Genomic DNA, 22526 nt, shown 5'->3' with positions numbered 1-22526 from the left:
CAGAAGACCCTGAATCTATATAACCCTATAAATTGCAATTAATGTTAAATGTGCACAGTAGTTGAACTTTTGACTTTCTTTTCCCTCTGTTCAGCCTTTAAAAGCTGCACAAAGCTCCTGTTTCTGACTGTGCTGTGGGAGAATTATGCTTAAGTCACCTTATGTTAAGCCTAGGTTCAGTCTTCAGATATATTGCTTCTGCAGTAGATTCTCCTGGCTTTCCACTAGTATCATATGATGACTGTATGTTAGATTTTAGTCCCAAACAGTGCACTGGCATATCTGTTTATTTTCTCATCTCTGTTACATATCTGTTCAGTTTCCTGTTTCCTGCAGTCTAGAAATTAATTTTAGCATAGTTGTATCATGTCTTACATTCACAGAACCTGACTCATTTCAGTTGCCATCTGTTGTATATTTTGAATCTTTGCATTGTGCTTCCTATAATCTGATAGTGAGAAATGTACACATTACTCCCAGTACTATTTCATTTTAGCAGAGAAGCATATTAGTAATGTTAACTCTCCTGCCCTCTTAGAAAATGAGTGTAGTGTGCTGGTTTTTGAAATTTATATAGAGGGTTTTTCCACCTTGACATAGACTTAATAACATGATCTTAATTATGGCATTTTTTCAATGTGCGTTTCCTAACTTAGAATGATGAATCTCCATGTGCAGAGCTCAATATTTTTGAGAAAAGTTTTTTGATTATAAATAAATTAAATTCAAGCTTTAAAAAAACACCTTGTTTGCGATACTGTGTGCACTGTATTTGCAAAGACTGTAAAATGGGTTGTGCTCTTGCAAATGTGGAATTTTGCAATTTCCTTGTGCAGCAGAAGAGCAGTGTAACTTGTGTTACCCAGCAGCCTTAGCTGTACAAAGACATCTGTATTGGTAGTGGGAAGTTTTCCAGTCCAGTTGGACTTTTTATATGGGTGGTGTCTCTAGGAACATGACCAGTTGTTGTTTTTAAATAGTAGAAGGGATTCCAGACTCAGTCCTATACTTATTGCCTATGTTTTTCATCTGATGTAATTTTGAAAAATAATACATCAACACATATGTAGTGAAGAATCATTTTGCTGTGTTAAGCACCTGATATGCAGTTGCCATAGTTTTGTCTATTATAATCTGAATTGTTATAAATCCAGTTCACTGTTTCAGTGCATGAATCTCTAGAAGTCCTGGAAATCTCTTTTTAATATATATCATTTCGAAAAAAGGAAAGGAGCATGTAGAGTCCTACCCAGCCACTCCAGTAAATTTTAGCCTGAAGGAGGTAAGAGTTTTACAGTAAATCAAATTTTGTATAAAGGACATCACAGCCTTAGTCTTACTCTTAACAAAGAGAATAGGAAAATCCCATTTTGACTGTACTCATCCCTCTGTTGGAATAACTGTTGGAAACATGCAGCAAAAAGTAGTCAATCCTTTTCCCTCTTGTACACAATCCTAACCACTGCCTAAGGAAAGGATAAGCTACATCCAGTAGCACTCTCCTCTAATTTCCGTTTCTTCTTCCATCCTTCTTTTGTGAACCTCCATTAATCCCTTTCATCCGCCAAAGCCAAAGGAAACCTACATCCTAAAGATACTCCTATCCCTCAACTCTTCCGAAAATAAAGTGCTGCAACTGCTTCTGAAAAATGCTTTTAGATATGTGCAAGTGCCTGTGATACTTCTAAAAAGATCTCAGACATCTAAGTGTTGTGTGAACTACTTATTTTTAATAGCAAAATATTGACCTAGGCTTGGTGCGTGCTCAGAAAACACAGCGAAACAGAATCTCATCCTTTTTTCAAAGGACTGCCGAAGACTTAGGAACCACGTGAATTCCATTTAGGCTTGTAAAGTAGGGCATAACTGCAGCTTTCATATTGGGGGCCTTGTTCTGGCTTTTTCTTTTTCAGATGAGACTGTATTTATATTCGTTGCAGGGCATTTCACCTAATTATGGAGTTGTGATTTGCTCTAATGGAGCTACACTAGTAAATACTCCTGCTTATAAACTAGCTACTATGTTAAAATATGGGGGGGGGGAGGGTATGTAACAACTGGTTGCCTCAGTTTTAAATGACAACCATCCCCCCCCCCCCCCCCCAATCAGGCACTGGTATTGACAAGTAAAGAATCAATTTGTACCACGTTTCTAATAATAATGTGGTTTCTAATGCATTTTTTAAAAACAACCAACAGATTTCAAATGTTGCTGGAGTAACTTCGGTTTCCCTTTCACAGGTACTAATTAACCTTTGACTAACTTAGCTATTAGTCCATGTAGGAATTTCTAATATGTTAACTGGGATGATTATAGTCTCATAGTAAGCTCTTTCAGTATGTAAACTCATACTATCATACTACTGAAAGAAGGAAGGAGGGACAAGTTTATAAAATTTTAAAAACAAATTTGTTAGTATGTCCTGAAGTTAAATTAGTTGTCTTGATTACCTGACATTCTGATGCTATCCAGTTGTTTAATCCCTGGTTCTGCAAAATATGTAAGCAATAAAAGCATGGTCCAGATAAAATTTTTCAGCTTCGCATTTATTTTTTTTAAGGTCTATATAGAGCTCTAGGCACCTTGATGTATAATTGTTAGCCTAACTGAAAAGCCACCAGCATTGTAAAAATAACTAAAAGCAATCAGCTGACAACTGTCTACAGAAAATCTCCTTTCTCTTCTATCTTGTTAAAGTACATTTTGAGGCTTCTCTGAATTACCTTGTCTGTAATGTCTTCTGAAGATCCTCTTCATGTGAGCGGGATGACACTTGCAAGAGTTACTCATGTACTTAAAGTTGCTTGAATGGTTAAATCATAAATATTTTGCTACATTATTACTACAGCCTTGATTTCCCACTGTACATCATAAGTACATGAGATGATTTTCATTTCATTATTTTACTTTCTATGAGAAACTTCTCAAAGAAATGTCTTCTTTGAGCCTGAGTTGTACTGTTTTGAAAAGTTTACTTTATAAATTAAACTCAACAGAATTAAAACAGCTTGGTAGCCTGTGATGGCAATAAACATACTTTCTCTTTAATTTTACAACACATCTGCAGCTTATTTTAGCAAATATGCAAGTATGTGGTCATTATGGCTTAGTAACAATGATCTGCATAGTGCATTTCTAGGAGCTGAGACTCGCCTCCAATTACAATCTCAACTTTTTCTATTCATTAATGCCATTAGTTACCCAGTTAGTCACCTGACTCTTAAATTAATACTGTCAATGAATATGTTTTTAGATTTGAGTTTTAAATGTATCTGGCAATGCACTGCACTAATTATTCAGATGTCATTGTTAGATGGAGGATGAGTTGATGCAAAATGCCATCCTTTTCCTTCCTCGTGTTGAAATCTAGGAAATCCAAAGGTTCTTCATACTGCCAGAATTGTTCTATGCAGTTTTCCTCAAAATAAAGTTGAGAGGGAAATCTCTATCTAAGGCCCAGATGCAGTCATGTCCATGCATTTCCTTCCTGATTACGCTGCCTGCCACACCTCCTCCCTGAGACTCAGTATCCTCACATAACCAGGGAAACACATGTTTACAGGGCCTGGAGGAGGCTGGAACCATTCCCATTGTTTGTAGCCAGGCCAGTGCCTGAGGTGCCAGGCTTTTATGGAGCTAAAACCAAAAGCATAAAAGCAGTAAGGAAGGTGGGAACTGCTAGCTTTTGTCTCTGTTCTTCAGGGGAGATGTTCATGTGTTTGGTTTCTGTGTAATACAGCTTGCAAGACTAGTCTCTAGGAAAGAACTTGGATATGTATTTACAGACATTCATTGTGACTCATCAAGTAAATCATACTCATTTTCCAAATTAGTTCTATATGCCTATCAAATGTGTACTTTCCAGACAGCTGTGGTCCATTAAATATATCATTTTCTTTTTAAGAAAATTAAAATTCAAAGTTAAAATGAAATTTTGGGGTAAATTTTTAAAAGGTTGGAGCATCTTTCAAGTGAGGAAGTTTTAATAGGTGGGTATAAAATTACGGGTTATTTGGCCTGATCACATGGTTGTAACAAGACATAGGACTGAACCCTCTTGCTGCCAAACTGTTACAGGTTTCTAGAAATTTTGTTCTTCCTTCATAGGTCCCAATTTACAGTTGTTTCTTTCAAGAGTAATGGAGGGGGAAGGAGCTTCAGGACCTTTAATTCAAACTTGAAGCACGAAATAGGTTTTGCAGTTTATTATTTGACATAATAGATATGACAGATGCAACTAGTTGGAAGACTTTAAAGGTTCAGTGAATTTTGCATATGACACATGCTTATTTGAATCACCCATCTGTGCTTTCAGTGATGTGCACTCATATTCAAGACAATAGAGTATCAGACTATTACATAGGTGTAATGCTACACAGTATGCTCCCTTTAATGAGAGATTATAAAGCCATGTCTTCCTGTCGGTATAAAAGGGACTCCACACAAATTAATAATAAATTGACAAGTTTTATGAAATTATAAAACTGATTGTGTCAAGAAATTAAAAATTTCTCCTATGTCATGTGAGGAATGGGTACTTCTCAACACCCCTGTCTGTCTAATTCTTATTTCTGGATACATTTGGATTCAGCTCCAGATTAAGACACTGTTATGCAGGAGTTCAGATTGCAAAAATATAGGGAAAGTAGTTTGAGGAGAGATAGTGTTGGAGTGCACCAGTGGTCATGGTGCCCACAGGTGTAGGGGTCTGCATCATTCTGTTGGCTACATGGGCTGTATGTTCTACATGGTCCTCATTCATTTAAGTCTTTTATCAACGTGGTCCTTGCTTATTTAGATGACTAGCTTACATGTGGAAAAACTACTAGTCTTCATAAAGATTGTAACTCCTAGAATAACAACTCTTTCCCTTGAATTTGGATATCCCACTGTAGAACTTAAAACGACTAGTGAAACACTGGTGCATTCTGACTTGCTTGCGTTATGGCATAAAATACCACGTTCATCAGTGGTACCAGTGAAAGACTCTGGCCCAGGGAGTGGCACCTTAAAAGAGAAAGGATACACTGACACTATGAATGATGGTGTGTTTGATTGCAACTTATGTTGAGCTTTTTGAGTAGTTTGTTAAGCTAGTTTTTGGGATGTTACTCTGTTCTAGAGCCAGAACTTGCAATCATCACTGTGTCCATTAGTCTGCAGGAAAGCTAGCTCAGGTGTGATTTGCACTAAATGGCTGCAGCCTGCAAAAATCCACAGCCTGTTGGAAGGCTTACTAAACTCATAAGTTGCTCTCAACTAATGGCATGTAATGTGTTGGGGATGAAATCAGAGCTTAATATTCGTGTGGAAGGAGAATGGCCAAGAAAGTTCTGTAACTTCTATGCGTGCAGTTCCAACCTGAGGACACAACTCAGCATGCAAATGTTTTGGAACTTTGCCAAAACCAAGTGAATAATAACCTGGTATGCAAAGACTTTAAATTTATAAATAATGCTAATTGCAAAGTTACTTCTACTGCTTTATATGGAAGCATAAATCAACTCTGCTTTTTATCGGCTTCTGACAATGTAAAACTATTAAACTTCTGTTAAATGAAGCAGTTTGTTCACATTTTTCTATATAGAAGTCTGATTATGTCTATACTAATTACTTCAGAAAAGCATAAGTTTGCATTACAATGACAACTGAATAGAATTATTCTATCGAAAACTTTGAACAAGTTTTACTAAATATCACTGATATGTGATCCTGACCAGTATGGCTTCCAGAAAACCCAATTTCATCAATAAAAGAAAAGTAAACTTAGTTTATTTATTTATGGAGACTTGCTATTAGTAACAGGTTCCTTTGCTTTTGCTTTCCAGCTATTACATATGCATCTAGTTTTTCTCCATCAGATATGCCCAAATTGTTTATAGAATTTCCCAGGAGAAAGAGAATTCTTTCTAACTCTCATATTAGTAAAGAAGGTACAAGTTATCTGTGTCCACATACGATTCTAAAACTTTCTCCTACACCTAAATCACCAAGTAAATGTATATTTAACACAGCTCTGTATCTGAAGGCATGAGTTAAAAACTCTGGGAGTCTTTTGAAGCGAATTGGATTGTTCCTATTTATCTACATTAAATACTCTGCATTTACATTTTAGTTGATAATCCTGTAGCTTAATAATCATGTAGCTGGCATGAATCTAAGATGACCAAAACTTTATTAAATTCCTGAAGTTATCAAATTAATATCTTAAAGGAAAATTTAAAAGCTTGCCTCATAATATGGGAACTGCTCACTATTGATGCTGAAGTGAAAATGAGGATGGAAATTGCTTTTGCTTATGGACTCAACAGTACAATCTTTGCTGCCCCATAGGATCAGGCTGTTAGGTGTCCATTACAGGAATAACTTTCGCTTTCCACAGTTTGTTTGGTAGTTTGATAGTGTAAAATACTGTTCTGGTGCCAGTAGTTGGCTGTGCTTGCTGAAGGCATTCATTCTGCTCAGCAGGATGGAGCTTGGATTGCTGCAGTATTTTTTCCACTAACTTTGGTTGACTGGGGAAAGGATCATAAGGGCTGCTTGCTCAGAAATATTCCTTACAGATTTGTTTACTTTTAAAAAGAAGACAATTAGTCATATTGGGGACTACTCATAAACTTCAATAATAATTACTCCACAGTTAAAGTGGTTATAAAGTAATGAAATATTATTTGTGGGTTGGCTTCAAAAGATATGTATTGACGAGCATAAGCCCTCTGGTAACTGTGATCCTAATGTGATCCTAAGCAATTAGTCTTCTGAGAAGGAAAAAAACCCAAGCACAGAAGTGAGAGTAGCTCTTGTCCAATGCTGAGAGATGTTATGCTTTTATCTGCTATGCGTTTTGTTGCTTTCCTCCAGAGAGGGGGGGTTATTGTCAGCAGATAAAGAATTAGAAATGTCATATTGTCCCAAACCCATCAACTCTCACCTAAGTGGCTGTTGTGAAAATGGAAGCAAGGGCTACTCTGACACTTTGTTCTTAAATTTGCTATGCTTTTTGTAAATAATATATTGGAGTCCTAGCCTTGACATTTTGCAAATCTATCTTATTTTTATGATCACTTCCTGTTCACCAGCTTCTGTGTTAAGGCATTCAATTATTAAATAGTAAGCACGATGACAAAGTTTCGTCTAGAAGGGTTTTCAGCCTTCTGTCCATATAGGAGTCGACAGTAGCTGTGTAAATACGTGGTCCCAAGTATCACCGCCTGTCTGTAAGTTCTGCTAGATTAGAAGTGATGTGCTGATTTCCTTTCATGCTCTATTCAGTATAAGGATTTTATCTATCCATTTGGGAATCCTTAATATAACATGCAGAGCAAGTCAACTGTAGTTTCAAAACAAGTACCATGCTAATACTGAAAACATGTCAAAACGAAATGATTTTTCTTATGACAAGCATTTGATCCCACTAATCTTCAAGTGCTGGCTGTGCCGTTCTTGTTTTGTGACTGCTCCATTGCTGAGATGTTTTGAGTTTTCCTGCCTAAAATTATGCTCTTCTAAAAATACAGTATGTAAATACGAGAAAATAAGTGAGGCAAGGCACTTTTCTCCTGACAGCCTTTTACATAAATGCTGCCCCCTCAGTTCTCCCATCACTGTTTCTCAGAGCTGTGCACTTTGATTCTGTCAAAAGGTGTGGTAATGAGAGCAGATATAATTATGTTTCTAAAAGCTGGTCACCGCAGTCCCAATTAAATGGTCTTTTAAGGATGCTTTGAAAGCTTTGAATAGTGGAATAACGTTTGTCTTGACTTTTAAGATCCAAGTTAATGTAAACACTGTAGTTCTGACCACCAATGTATTAGTATCAGTGCTAATTTTAATGTGTTTCCATTTATATTTCAGTAATGCTCAGTTTTGAACCTGTATAAAAAACCCCTGTGTTAAAAAGGTGTACAGAAGAACCTGTATGTATATATTTGTGCAGACATATATATTTATATAGCTATATGTAGCTAAAAGAAAAACATCCACCTTTACCTTCAAGGAAGAAACTCTGTTTGAATGCTTTAAAACACTTAAACGTTATGGTCACACAGATAGATATAAAGTATTAGAAGTGCTATCTTGGTCCTTGAGATCACAAGAGAAAAACTTGGAGATGATGGACCAAGTCTGGGAAGCTCTGGCCATGCCAAAGACAAGCCTTACGATTAATGAAGGGTGGTGCAGTTCTGTGTAATTTAACCTACTGTGAGTAACTCAGCATACATGACATCTGCCTTGGTTGCTCACTGCAGAATCAGATTGTCTTTGTAGTGCTGAAAACACAGCATGAGAGGTAGTGATTTGAAGTTAGTAGGAGAAGTTGATCAAAAAGATGCTTTGCCTGTGAACTCCTTCCTCTCTGTTCACTCAGTGAACAATGTTGGGTTGCAGTCAGGTATATGACACCAAACATGCTCCTCCCCATTACCACATTTCTGGAGACATTAGCTCAGTTGAGGTAGCTGGAGAATTGAGTTTTACTGATCGTAGCTCATTCAGAAAATTGAGAAAAGTCTTGCATGTTATTTATGGTATCTGTGGTATGCAAGAATGTGGATATCTAGATGGTAATATACTATGCAGGTTGCAGAGGTACAATGAATTATGTAGAGCTCACAGCCATATGGCTTAAAACCAGAAGACATCAAGTACATTGAGGAGAGGGGGAAAGAACTTATTTCAGTCCAAACTCTATATGAAAATATTATGCACAATTAACTTGATTTTCTCTGCAATGTTCAATTACATGGTTACATGAAGACCATTTTGCTCTGCTATTTGGAGTATGAAACTGGGTCTCAAGAGAGCTGGATTGTATGCTCAAATGTGCTATAAACAAAACTATATAGGTACTGTAACACCAGCCCTGCAGTTAACAGAATTGATTGGGAAGAAGTCTTTTCTAGCAGAAGGCATACTGACCATGTTTGTTCCTAAATTATGCAAGAATCCCAAAGCCAAGACTGCTGCTCTGGGCTAGTTATTTTAGAGAGAGGGGAATTTGTGGGCAAGATTATTAAGTTTATTTGTCCACTTGTTTTGGGCTGATTTTTTTCCATTACAGGTCTGAGAACAGGACAGGACAATGAAATAAAATGTACAAGATCATTAATTTTTTTCGAGTATTGTTTTAATTATATTTTGGTATGTAACTCAAGTGGCAGCGAGAGATTGCTTTCTGATAACATATGTAGTTGTTGTAGATGACCCACCGTACCTATCTGAAACAAAGTTACACAACCAAACAAAGCAGGGAAAAAGAGAATAAACCTTACCAGTTTTACATAAATTGATGGTGGTTCTTAGCTGTGTCTATACCCTATATGAAGGATGCACTTAGTGTATCCGGACTTGCATTGTTAATACAGCGACACAATATAAATCTTTGAAAGTGAAAATTCATGTTGATATATTGATGTCAATTGTAAACCTTACTTTTGGAACTGAAAATTTGGATCTTAAATTTACAAGTCTTCAGTTCTATTGTATGAGCTAAATATGATCACTTTTTAAAAGCTTGGGGTCTAAAATGAGCTTTTATCTTTCTTATAGGTAGGAAGCAATTGGATTATAAGAGCTATAGAAAATGAATGTAGCACTTTATTTCTATATACACAGATTAAAAGGTAATATGTTTATAAAAAAAGTAAATTTCATCACAAAGCTTTGGTAGTACATTCAAGAGATTGAAATTCTATTTCTTGATTAGATTTATCCACAGAGTAACTGAGAGAAGTTAGCAGTTTGGGATACTTGCTTCACTTTTACTCCTGAGTTGATCTGTTGGCCCCGATACAAATAAGAGCAGTTCTGTTAATGGTATTGGATCTATCTTTGTTATTAGATTTAGCCTGTTGACTTCAGAGAACTTATTCGGAGGCTTAAAGTTAAGCATGTGCATAAGTCTTCATTAGGGTCTGGATTGTAGTTGTTACCTGTAGAGAGAGAGAATTGATTCGTGATCTTGAAGCTCTGGTGGTGGCACAGCTGTGTAATGTTGAATTCAATTCATTATAGCAGTGTGTCACCCTGGAATATGAGTATATGTAAAACAACATGAATTATTAATACAAGTTAAATGTAAAGCTGCATGGACTTGTGATATAAGCAAGTGAGGTGGCACTGGAGTGGTAAATGCTGATGATAGTGACCATATAACACTTAGGAATTTCATTTTTCATGTCTGTTATCTGTCCATCCCTCACCACCAGAGCTTTGTAGCCCAACTGTAGTCTTCCTGGTTAAATGCTCGGGCTTTGGTTTTTGATGCCAACATTGGCCAGGAGAGTTCCAGTCTGTTCAAAGTTTCCTTTTCCTCACATGTAACTGCAGTGCGTGGGACGGCCACTGCTTTACCATAACTGTCTCCTCCTTTCCTTACTTTCACTATAATAAAGGGATGTCTTTCTCTCCTCCCACCCTTCTTCAACATAATCTTTTTTCCATATGGGCTAGAACAGAAACCAGAGTGGTTCAGAAGCTATGATGTGTAGAATGATTATCAAGTTATTTATTCTTCCATTGAATCGCATCCTCCTTGGACTAAATATATTTGGTCCATGAGCTGTTGTCTTTGCAGCCCTGTAAGGATTAGCAGGCAGCTCACCTCTGATTTTAGCTTTATGTTTTATGGTGAGTTAGGAAGTGCCCGTGCTGCCTCTGAACCTGTCCTGACAAATTTCGTGCACATGAGCGGTACCACTGTGTTTGAGCTGCTGTGCAGGGGTGGAGTGGAGCATTCCCCATCCAGCTGTAGTCTGGCAGGATGCTGTGTGAGTGCCCAGTGCAGGCAGATGTCCGGAGGGATAAGGAATGATTGCTGTCTGCATCTTCAGTGCTGAACTGGTCTGCTCTGGGCATGGACCCCATGGACAGAGTGATCTGTACTTATCCTAGCTACTTTTCTAGTAATGCTGCATGACTCCACGTAAGGCATATCACGTAGCCAAAAGCCTTCTGGAAAGGGGCATAGATTTATAGAGTCACCTGTTGTAAAGGGAATGGGATTTAAGGAGAGCCTGAAATGGAGCTACATTCGAACAGCTATCTACAGGACATGTGAATATAAAGTGTCTTCGCCTCTGAAAATACCCTGAATTTCAGGCTGCACCTAAAATGGGAAGCAGAGGAGTGAAACTCTTATCTACATTCCCAGACTCTGATCTCATTTAAATTCACACAAATCTACTGTTCAGTAATGAAGTTCCTTCAGATTTAAGGGAAATCAAGATCCAGCCAATGTGATTAATCTTGTGAATAAAAAGGTTCGGGATTAGATATTCTCTCTGTGTGACACTTTAGCAATATGCTGTTATAAAAGACGCAGCAGGAGTTAGTCTTGAAGTGTCAGAATAGCTTCTTTAGTGACAAAGCATTTATACATGTAAATTTTCAAAGGAAGCTGGCAACCCTTTTGTGGGTTCAATTTGCACCTGTCAGTCACTTGCAGATGCAAATTTGAGTTACTTGCAGCTCTAATTACAGTACTTGATTGTCATCACAAATCAGGTAGTAAGATGTGAAAAGACTGAGGTCTGTGCCATGGTTTGTTGTTAAAACATGAGTGCAAATGTTATCATCAAAAAGGAAAGTCGACCAGGGCTTTGCTCTGCTGATAAGTACAAATACCATAAATAAGTACAATATGGAAATAAAAAGGAATTTAAGGGCAAAAGAAACAAGGCGAAGCAGTGAGCATGTGGTGAAAGTGAGACAGTAATAAGGGAAAATATAAAGTAGATTTTGTCTATTGGAATGAAGTATGATAATAGAAAGATATTTTTTCATAGAAGTGTTTCTTAAGATGCAGCTGCGATTTGTACCTTCCAAATCTCTCTTCTTAAGAAATTCTAGTTCTTCTATTTTTGCTGACAGCTTTCTAATTTTCAAATGAAAGATGATGATTTTACAAAATTATTCATCAGTTGAGTATTATGCTGTATCTTTCCGATTTGTCATTACATTTATAAGAAAAAATATTATATAGCTCTGGTTTAATTTCAACATACAAGAATTTGATGTTTGAATTCTCATTACTGAAAGTTTTGAGGTTTGAAGATTGTTAATTATAACTCATTAATTTATTTTAAATTAAAAGCAGGAGATAGGTAAAACATGTTATTGTGCCTCAGCTAACATCTGCTAAACTGTGATAATTCAACACTTTTTTTCTTGGAGAGTCTGTTGCATAAAAATGATAGTTGAAATAACAGATCATCATTTGGATCAGATGCAGGGTCTTGAAAGGTAAGGTAAATTCAGGTTGCAGTTCATCACTGCTCAATTAAAAGATGAACTAATGAAGAAATAGCAATGGATGGGGGCAGTTACCTGAGTTTTAAAAGATAAATATGTAATTGTATTTAGCATGTGCACTACATGTTGCAACCCATTTAGTGAATTTTTCTAATACCTGTATTATTTCAGCAGTCGAATTAATCTCACCTCTTTCCCTCTTTATTGAGCAGACACCTTAACTCAAAGAATGATTATTACTATGGTGATTTCTAAATTGCTAGATCCATGGAGTCTACTTAACCTAATGCAAAAGGTCCTTTTTTTTTTTCTTTCTCACTCTTCTCATTACTGAAGGAGAACATTTTGGCTCAAATGATGGCTGTACACATAAGCACAGATTTATTAAGTTTAGCGGATTTGTACTGTTGTTTTAGAAAATGGTGTCAACCTGCAGCATGACTCTTTTATGATGAATAGCTTTCCCAGGCCAAAAAGCTAATGACATCCACAGCTTCCATGCCTCCCACGCATCATGCGGTCCAAAAGGCCACGGATAATTTTTGCCGAATCAAGACCAGAAAGAGAGAATTTATAATCAGCTTTAATATATTTGGGAACTAAAGTACCTTAGTCCTTCATCAAAGGGAATGATAAAAACCAGAATTAATATGGCTGGACTTTAATTATTTCTGAGTGCATAATTACTTTTTAGCTAACAGGACAGGAGGTATGGTATTTCTCTTATTTTAAGCAAAGGAAAGCCATCTGCAAACATACAGTAGTCAAGTACTAAGATGTTGAAGTGCATTATGTTACTCCCCTAGCATTGATTGCAATACAAATAGAATAAATATTTGAATAATATTTTAAATAATGTAAGAAGTATTTTTAAATTCCATGAGTAGCGAGTTCATTAGGAGTTCCTCCTGCACATAGCATTCCTTCAGCATTTGTAGTAAGACTATTCATTGCCTTTAGGAGAAATAAAATACAGTGATTGCTGCTTCGCTTTTTAAACTGACTTAGGGGTCTGCTTTCCCATTAGCATTAATGAGAGTTATGGGTATGCAGCGACTTGAGACTAAATGAGACTAAACCTTAGAGAGCCTCTTGATGAGTAAATCATCTTTGTGTCAGCATTTTAGAGATTTTAGTATCCTTTTCTCCTCCTGTTATTTATTGTACCTGATTACTTTGATATTTAATATTTATTGCATAAACTTCTGCTAAAATGTAGGCCAGCGCAGTAAGGAAGCATATCTATTTGAAGGCTTGTATCTTAAACATAGCAAAATAGTCTTTTTTTATGGACACTCATTTTTGCAAGTGGAATGCAAAAAAAGAAGGAACAAGTGAGCCTTCTAGAAAGGTAAAGAGAAGCTACAGTGTAATAGCAGTGGAAAGGAATTGTGAGCAGAAGACTTCAAGCGATCATAATTCTGTAAAATGTAGATTCTTTTTTTGGTTTATGGGCTTCTAGTCCATCATAGTTTTGTATCAGTGTTTTAAAAATTAGTTTGTTACCTGAAAATAATATTAAAACTACAGAAGAACTCTAAACAATCATATATTATATGAACAGTGAGGGCTAAAAGAATAAATCTAGACAATGGGTATATTTAATTTACAAAATCATAAACTTTCTGTAGAATATTAATTCAAGCCTGTAGAAAAAAAACAAAACTATATACCCACTAAGCAATTTCAGTCCTGATTTATTTTTATTGAAAATGCTATTCCTGTTATATTTTGTAGGCTCTGTCCATAAGATTTTATTTGTTTTATCTGATCATGATTTAAGCATGTTTTCCTGTGTAAGTACTCAAGATGTCAGTCTGTCTTTATGATCTTACAGACACAGTGATGCTTTTAGTCAATGGCTGTTACGTGGAGAATGAGAAGTCAAGGCCATTTCTCACTGACTTTAGAACGAAAGCTACAGGTGGAAGTCTAATCCAGAACTATTGTTAATAGTGCTTTCATGATGTAAGATTTCTTCAGCAGACATACATCAAGTGGGCAATGCGGAACACAAACGTTCAAGCTCAGAGCTCTGTTTTCTCTAAGGATTCAAGGTTGAACCACTTGATGTTGCTGTATGCCATTTAGACAGCTGAGCATACAACAGATCTTGAGCTGATGTTCCTTTTAGGGATCCCAGAGCGATTTACAAATAGAAATTAAGTTTCATGGCATCCCTCTATGCATTGCTAAAGTACAGACAGTAGGTAAGTAGTGTCACACCTAGTGCATGAAGACCAAACTCTGGTTTCTAGACCTCAGATAGTAATGTAACTCCAGGAAGCAGAAAATCTGTCTGAAGCATTTTGATCTATGTTTCTCTAAGCTAGCTGTTGCTGAGATGTGATGAATGCTGTCCATTATGTTTGCAGACTGGAGCAAACCTGTGGCAGAAATCATCTCTTAACAGAATAGTGTTTGTTGTGCCTGGTAGGTCGGTCACATGTTTACATCAGGGATAAACCCTTCTGCTTAGGTAATGTGGCAAGCAGGGCCCTTCTATTGTGAACTAGATACTACAGCTGTATTAGAAAGCACATTTGATCTTTGACAGCCTAAAAATAGGTCATCCCCTTTGCAGAAGGAATTGTGCATAATGTGTATTGCAAAATTACAAGGAAGATGGTCTGTTTTTTTTTATTAGGGTTTTCAGAGAAACTCACCATTGTATAAATACTGAAATTTCCCAGATTATTCTTAATAGCTACCCTCAATTATACTTTGCCACATTGAAAAATCAGAGATGGTATGAGATCAGTCATTGGTGTTGAGATGTTTGATGCACTTTGTAACTACTGTTGAGATCCGGAACCGTCATCTATACAAAATAGCACACAAAGACCAGCTTTTGAAAAATGTAACGTTCATTATCTTGGTTTTATCCAGACAAAAAATTGTTTCTCTCGGTGCAAGTTACTTGGAGACATGTGCTATTTGCCTTTCCATATACTACTTTGTTCCTTTCTGGTGGCTTTTAAAAATTTAAAAGATAATAAGCCATTAAAAATGTGTACATGTATCTATCTATCTATCTCTGTGGCTGGCTCTCCATTAAGTGCATAGGTCTGTCACTTGCATAATTCTTAGAATTCTTAGTCCATTCTTCCTGTTGACTGCTGAAAGCCCACCGTGAAATTATCGTTATTCATTGCATACATCTTTTACTTTTCTAGTTTTATTCTTTCAGAAGAAAAGTTGCTCTAGTGTGAGAATGGGCAGCAAGATGTTTGAATGTGTGTATTCGGATAGGGTCACGTCATCTGGATACTATAAAGATTTCTTTCAGGGCTTGTACTGGCAAAAGCTACTGAGTTCACCAAAGCTCTGTATTAAACAGAATGATTGTTGCAGATGTGGCTATAAAAATGCTTGTGTTGAATTTATGATGTATAATTTTAGTGTTGTGTATTTAGAATGAGTTTAAAAGCATACTCCTGACTGACGCAGTAATTAAGGTATTCAGCTTTAGCGTTCAAGGATATGGTCCGGTTTCTACACATGCAGCTAAAATCTCATGGTACTTCATGGGCTGCTTCTTTTTCTCAGATCCACGCACCTGGTAGAAATATTTTATGAAATTTTTCAAATGCATCTCTCAAATACATGGTATTTTGCCATTAAATGACAGGTTTAATGCTGAATGACTAATATCCTGTAAAATAACAGAGCTAGAGAAAGCTTTTTAAATACAAATGTTTTAATACCCATAGTGCTTAGAGTTAATGCATGTCTCTTGCCTACATCTACTGCAAATATCAACACATACTGTTCATCTCTCTTTCTGTTGTTGTTTTTGTCTATTGCTATTTTATGCATGAGAAAGTTCTTGTTTTCTACTCTGTGCTTGGCTGGCTTTTTCTTTTTTGTTACTTAGTCCTGTGTTGGTACTGATTGCTTTTTTGCATGCAAATTACAGAATGTCATGGAAATGAGAGAGCTCGAAAAAAAAGGAAAGATAATGCTGAGTTCCAACTGTCTTTTGTTTGTGCGTAAGTGTGTAAAATATATGATGTGGAAATATTTTCAGAATGGCCTTTGACTTTCCTTCTGGTGTATATTTTTATTACTCAGTAAAGGAGCGGGCATTTTTCCCATTGGAAACTATGATGATTATATCAATGCTTATTAATAATGCAGATGCTGGGCATGAAGGAATTTTGTCTTGCCATCCATTTCTAGAATTAAGGAATTACGATGCTGTGTGTCTTGCCCAAGCTAAAACTTCAATTCCATATTCAGTGCAACTTTTGTGTACTGTGTGCAAAACTCTAGCCCCATTGAAGTCACTGGCAAAAATCATTGTCTTCAATTGGTCTATGATTTCACTTTTGTTCCTGGTTTACATATAGATTTTCATGTTTCTTTACAAATATCTCAGCAGGTAGTCAAAGGTTTCAAGGGAATCTACAATTCTATTTAAAAGAGAATGTAATGAGTGTGTCAAAAGAAAAAAGCCAAAGCTATGCTTATCTTTGTGAAGCATGAGCTTAAATGGTTGAACTATGAAATGTGAATTAGCATTTCACAGAAAATACTGTTTTAACCAACTGTCAAGACATTTATTAGTCACCTTATTGCATCAAATGCAAGAGGCAATTTGGCAGTTCTTGTCTCCGCTATTCCTAATAATGACAACAAAAAAACCCCAGTTACATTAAGTGGATAAATATAGTTTGTGGTGGGTATGCTTTTAGTAAACAAGCTTTGATTCTTCATTTAAAAACAATAAAGCACTGGGCACTCTTTGATTCCTGTGCTAGATGTTTCTAATAGCCATACCCCCTAGGGAAGGTTTTGCTGTAATGTTTGAAAAAGTAATGAAAAATTGGTTGTTATAAACTAAGATTTCCCTCCCTGCAAATGTTTTTCTTGAAACATCCATGGGAATTTAATATTCACTGTTTTTTTTCCTCAGTCTTGTATATTCTTGAATTGTCTTTTTTCCTCCATTTTCTCCGTTCTCAATCCTAGGTCCCCTTACAAAGAAACAGACAGATGATTTAGGTGATAATGACGGTGCTGAAGATGAAGGTATTTTTTTGCCGCCAAACTGATTTGCATGACAAGGATCCCTGAAAATCTTTTTTCTCCCCCTCTTTTTTTGACTTCTTGTCTTCTTTTGAAGAGTTTTTTTTATTCCCATTTTTGATGTGTTTTGTCTTCTTGCTTGTTGTTATACATATATATTTTTAATTTTTTAAAAGAAAGATTGTTGTTAAGTTCTACGTTTTGATACAAAACAGTAACAATATTTAAAGAGAAGGGTTTTTGTTTTCTTGAAATGGACTTTTGATATGTTGCATCCCACCTTTTGACTGAATTTTGTCCATACTATTTAAACTAACACTCTTTTAAAGTTTCTCTGTACACCTTTTTGCATGTTTTCTAACCCTATGTATTTCACCAAGTACAAAGACATTTCTTTTTTTTTCACTGACTGATCTCAGTTTGATAAAAATATAAAGCGTTGTGTTTAAAACAAAAAAAATATGGAAAATTCTTAGAAAGTGTCTCTTAAGCAACTGAATTTCCCCAGATACAAACCCCTCTGCATTTACACTGCCATGAACAAATACAAACAAATGCCAGACCCAGCCCACACCTCCCTGTAGTGATGCTCTCCGCAGCACCAGTGAATTCAGTAGAGCTAAACTGATGGCATCTAAAGGAATTTCATCCCTTCTGTTTTCTACAAGCACATAAAGGCACCTATCTGCTTGTGCTGACCCTTAGAAAACCCTATTACCAAGTGAAATCTGAAGTTTGAAATGTCAAGCATATTATTCTGTTTATGAATGCAGATTTGATATTTTTTCAGGGCTATGAAAATGGTAACTAGGGGCTCTTTTTCACTGAGTAGTCTCATCCCTTCAAGTCCATGTGCTTTGAAATTCTGAATCTTAAACACATACTTTGTATATTTTATGGTCAATGAGTAAAACAAATTACCATATAAGACTAGTACAGCTGCTACTTGCTTCTCTCTTAATATCTGGGTGGAGGTTTTTTGCCAGATAAGGTGAACCTTAACTTGTCAACTAAAAGGCTTTTAAGAAATTTTTCATGACACAGAACATTGCACATTTCTGAGAAAAGCAGTCTTATCACAAAAGATGAAGGCAAATATGAGCATTCAGTGTCTTAACCAAGAACTGAACAGAGACTTTACAAACAAACCCACAATTTATACATGTTGATTTACGATCCTCTACTGAATGTGTGTTAAGCATACGAATGGAAGCCCACCAGTTGGCTCAAGATTTAAAGGAACCTAATTGAAAACCTCCTTTGAAAGCTCTCCTGGTATTCAGAGCTAAGCATAAAAATTCAGATCCACTTAGTTCTCTGAGGCCAAGACGTTTTCACATTAGTTCATGACGAAATATTGCAAGGAACCTTCTTAAGACCTGTGATATTGAATTAGCCATTGTATAAGTTACTCTGTCTTGTTTTAACTATATGTTTTAAGAAACTATTTGAAACCTGGGTTATTCATCCAGTGGACCTTAATGGCTCTCCTAAATTACTGTATAATTGCCGAGACAGATGTTAATGGTTTAACATTTGTTGAGTCCTTCTCTGCTTAGACACACTTGAAAGAGACTCCTCAGTTTGATAAAATTCAGCAGAGAGTGGTTGTTATCAGAAAGCAGTTTAGTACATAGAATCAGATGAGAGTAGGGATCTGTCTTTGGAGAACAAGCGTCCATGTCAGAGAAAACCCATCTCCCACGTTGACAGTTGTGGGAGAGAGAGCAAGGACTGTAAGAACACAGCAGTCAAACTAGGGGGGAAGAAATGCATTTACAACATTAATAAATCTCTGTAATTTATAGGACTGGGATTAATTTTCTCTGGCATCCAAGTGACAGTTTTGTTCTCCTTTCTGTGCCAATAGAAGAATGCAGGCAGTAATTAGACTTTCACTGCTGCCGAGAGTCACAGAGAGACAGGAGAGATTTAAATTTTTATGATCAGTAGACACTGAAGGCTGCTGTGATGTCTGCTGGTTGGTAAAACTCTGTTTGGGGACCGTCATCTCACCATCCCTCAGCAGACGAGTGGTATCAGATGACCTGACCTGTGTTTTGTGACCCTGCTCTTCTGTACTGGAGTTCTAGCACTTGTTGCATGTGCAGGACTGAAGAGCTTACAGTCATGTATTTGGGTATGAGTAGCAGGAAAGAGAGAGGCAAAGCTAAAGGCTGCCTTTGCTGTCTAGATATCTGTTAATTTGTCCATCAAGTCCTTCACCTTTTGCAGCATGGTAATTTTTACTCAACATAAACATCTGCCACTGAATAGCTGGGGACAAAAGAAAAGAAATAGCAAACTGAATGCATGAAGTCAGATTGTTAGCGACACTGGGCTATACACAGTGAAAAACAACTGTGTCATGCAATCATAGAATCCATGATACATAAACAATGTCCAGTGATTCCTAAACCGGCCAGGATGATCTCTGTACTAAGAAATTCACAGCTCCCATATACATTTCTAGTGTCATACCTTCCCTGAAGAGAGATCTTTCATAGCAGCTTCTCACATTAAATGCTTGGAACATGTTCTGCTTCGTGTCACTCAAACATCAGAGTTTGATTATAAATTTTCACTTTAAAACAGTGTTCAATAATCCTACTCCCATCATGCTGCTACACATCACCACCACAGTATTGCTGTCCAAACATTGCCAGCACAAGAGCTGGAATCAGTAATCAAACTTGGAGCTCTGGTATGTGCTGCAACCAGTAGACCAGGCTTTTAATTAGGCCATTTTTCATTTTTGTTTTTGAAAGACCCAAAGGCAGTAGTGCACATTACCAGCTAATGATCTGCAAATTTGCTGTTTAACAAATGGAGGTGTTTTCAAATTCTATGAGTGTGAAATGTGTGAAAAGTCAGAAATTATATAAATGTCTTTTTGCCTTTTTTCCCCTGAGTCTGGATGCACTCTTGTTTCTGTGTAACCCTTTCATGTTTACACTTGAAATTGCTTGCCTGGTTTTCAGTTAAGTATTGAACTAGCTCAGCAGGCACTGAAACAAGAGTGGGCAAAAGCACCTGCAGTCTGAGCGTTGGGGCTTTCCCTTTTTACAGCAGTGGTGGATTTGCCTTTTACTGACATGCAAGTTAAGTGATATCCACTGTAGATGCAAGACAACTTCAAGTTGCTCAGTAGTTGAACAAACTATCTTCTTCAGTGTAGAATAAAAGGCCTGTTTTTAAAAAAAAAGGTAATAAATTAATCTTAATATGTTATCTCAGTCTTAATTTTGCAAAGGCAATAATTTAACTTGATTTAATTTGGCTATAGCAAAAGCCAGCGACTCTTTATGCACCCTATATCCTAAAATCCCTAACACATCTTAAAATATAGCAACACAAATCGTTAATCAGCCTATGTACTCAGGGATCCAAACTGGACTTCTAGGTAGTTAGTGCTGTATAAAATATTGATGAAGGATTGCTCACAAATGAATTCTTCTCATCCACTATTCTGTCATACATACCTTACCTAGCACATCAATCTGTCAGTCTTAGATCCTTACTTAGTCCCCAATGCTATTTGAGCATCTCTCAGTTTTTAATGTATTCAGTCTCACAGCATCCCTCTGTGACAGAGGAATGCTACTAGTCCATTTTTAGAAGTGAGGAATACAGACACCATGTCCATGGCCAAGCAGGGAACTGACAGTACATGCCTCGGAAGTGGGGTCTGCGCTGTAATTGCTAGAGGTTTCTACTCTACCCTGCTCCATTCCAGTCTCTCCTGTGAAAAAGGAGACAGATTAGGAACAGATGTTGCTGTTTGTTCACAGGCTGTAACTGTGATGATTCTAATCATTTAGGCTGATGCTCTGTCTTATATGGGCTATTGGACTTCATCCGAATGAAGGAACTTCTTGGTCTAGAGCATGTTCTAAATCAAAACAAACAAAAATCCACTCAAATTTTAAATTTGTAATGATGCAGAATGCATCTGCAAATCCCTTCTTATGCTTAACAGACTGTAGCGTTATCTGCGCAAAAGAGCACATTTCAGAATTGAGGATCTTCTCCAAAAAATCCTATCACTCCATTAGTATTAAAATAGACGATGTTGCTAAGTTTAGCATTTCATCTGCTTTCAACTGTCATGGGAAGAAATGAGAGAAACAATCTTTCCGTCTGGCACTAGCACATTTTCGGACTTCAGAGATCAGTAAACAGCGGAACACATTTGTCTACATTGCAAAGCAACCACATGCTCCAGCCTTAATTATAGCCTCTAATGAGTTCCAGCCAGGCTGGAGTAGCACAGATCTTACCACTTTGGGTGAGCGTGCTGATACACAAACATATTCGTGATTCCTGTTCATCCTCTCAACTATTCATGCTATTTCTGTGATTTCAGGTACAGATTCCAATCTCACTTGCATATTAAATTTTTCTGATTGTATTTTCCTTTTACACTGAGGATCCCAGCTCAGATTATCTTGAATTTTTGTGCTGATGATGTTAGTACTTGAAACAATCCAGAGTAAATATTTCAATATTCTGACAGTCCTTTAGTTTGAGCACCTCTTTGGGGCTCCATTATACTTTTAGCACTGCCAAGCATTGCTTGTACAGTGAAGGGTCTGTCAGCTTTTGCATTTTGAACTGTCATCCTTTAATAATTTAAAATTGCTGCCTACCTGCCTATTGAGGTCCCACTCTAATGACAATCTGCTCCAGATGCTCCTGTGAAAGCATAGGACATTTTTAATAGAATATAGATTCATGTAGTACTCCATCAGGATCTCAAATCACTTCCAGGTAAAGGTAGTTAAGTGTTTGAGTGTGCTTAAAATGATCCATTGGCTTGACAGACACAAAACCAAACAAAATAAGGAGAATTCTATTTGTCTGATATTTGATGGGAGTAGGCTATATTTTAAAACATGAAACATGTCTAGAACTTCACTGCCACCTCTAACAGAAGTTCAATAGATACTTTAATAGTCTTAGGACATCTAGTTTTATATCACATGTTAAAGCCATGTTTACATATTAGCACTGGTAAGTGCACCAGCTTATTAAAATAGCAGTGCTTCCATGAGGCATCAGATGGATTTGAACTGAGAGGTCAAATACTTTCAAAAGGCTTTTAAATGATTAAGAGTTACCCTGATTGATGACATACTTTACTTAAGTATTTTATGACAAAAGCTTATGGAAGTGCTACGCATCTATCCATACATATATATTGTCTGTAAGGAGCACGTAGCTTTAGCAGTAGCCACTTTAA

At 36.7% G+C, this 22526-nt stretch overlaps 1 protein-coding gene across 5 annotated transcripts in view; it reads left to right on the top strand.

Moving 5' to 3' along the window:
- The window catches only part of NLGN1 (neuroligin 1), a gene marked incomplete at both ends in the record, with an annotated part of 304519 nt that overhangs the window by 82384 nt on the left and 199609 nt on the right, over positions 1 to 22526 (top strand). For 3 of the 5 annotated variants that reach the window (XM_084267403.1, XM_084267402.1, XM_084267401.1), the window contains one exon: positions 17228 to 17287. The exons of the other annotated variants lie outside the window; for them this stretch is intronic. In XM_084267403.1, coding sequence (XP_084123529.1) covers positions 17228 to 17287 — 60 coding nt within the window. The remainder of the gene's footprint in view (positions 1 to 17227; positions 17288 to 22526) is intronic. 5 annotated transcript variants of the gene reach the window in all.

The sequence above is a fragment of the Gallinula chloropus genome, assembly GCF_964237585.1.
Source record: "Gallinula chloropus genome assembly, chromosome: 8".
Classification (NCBI taxonomy): domain Eukaryota; kingdom Metazoa; phylum Chordata; class Aves; order Gruiformes; family Rallidae; genus Gallinula; species Gallinula chloropus.
The sequence above is the reverse complement of the archived record's forward strand: the minus strand, read 5'-3'. Positions and strand labels throughout refer to the sequence as shown.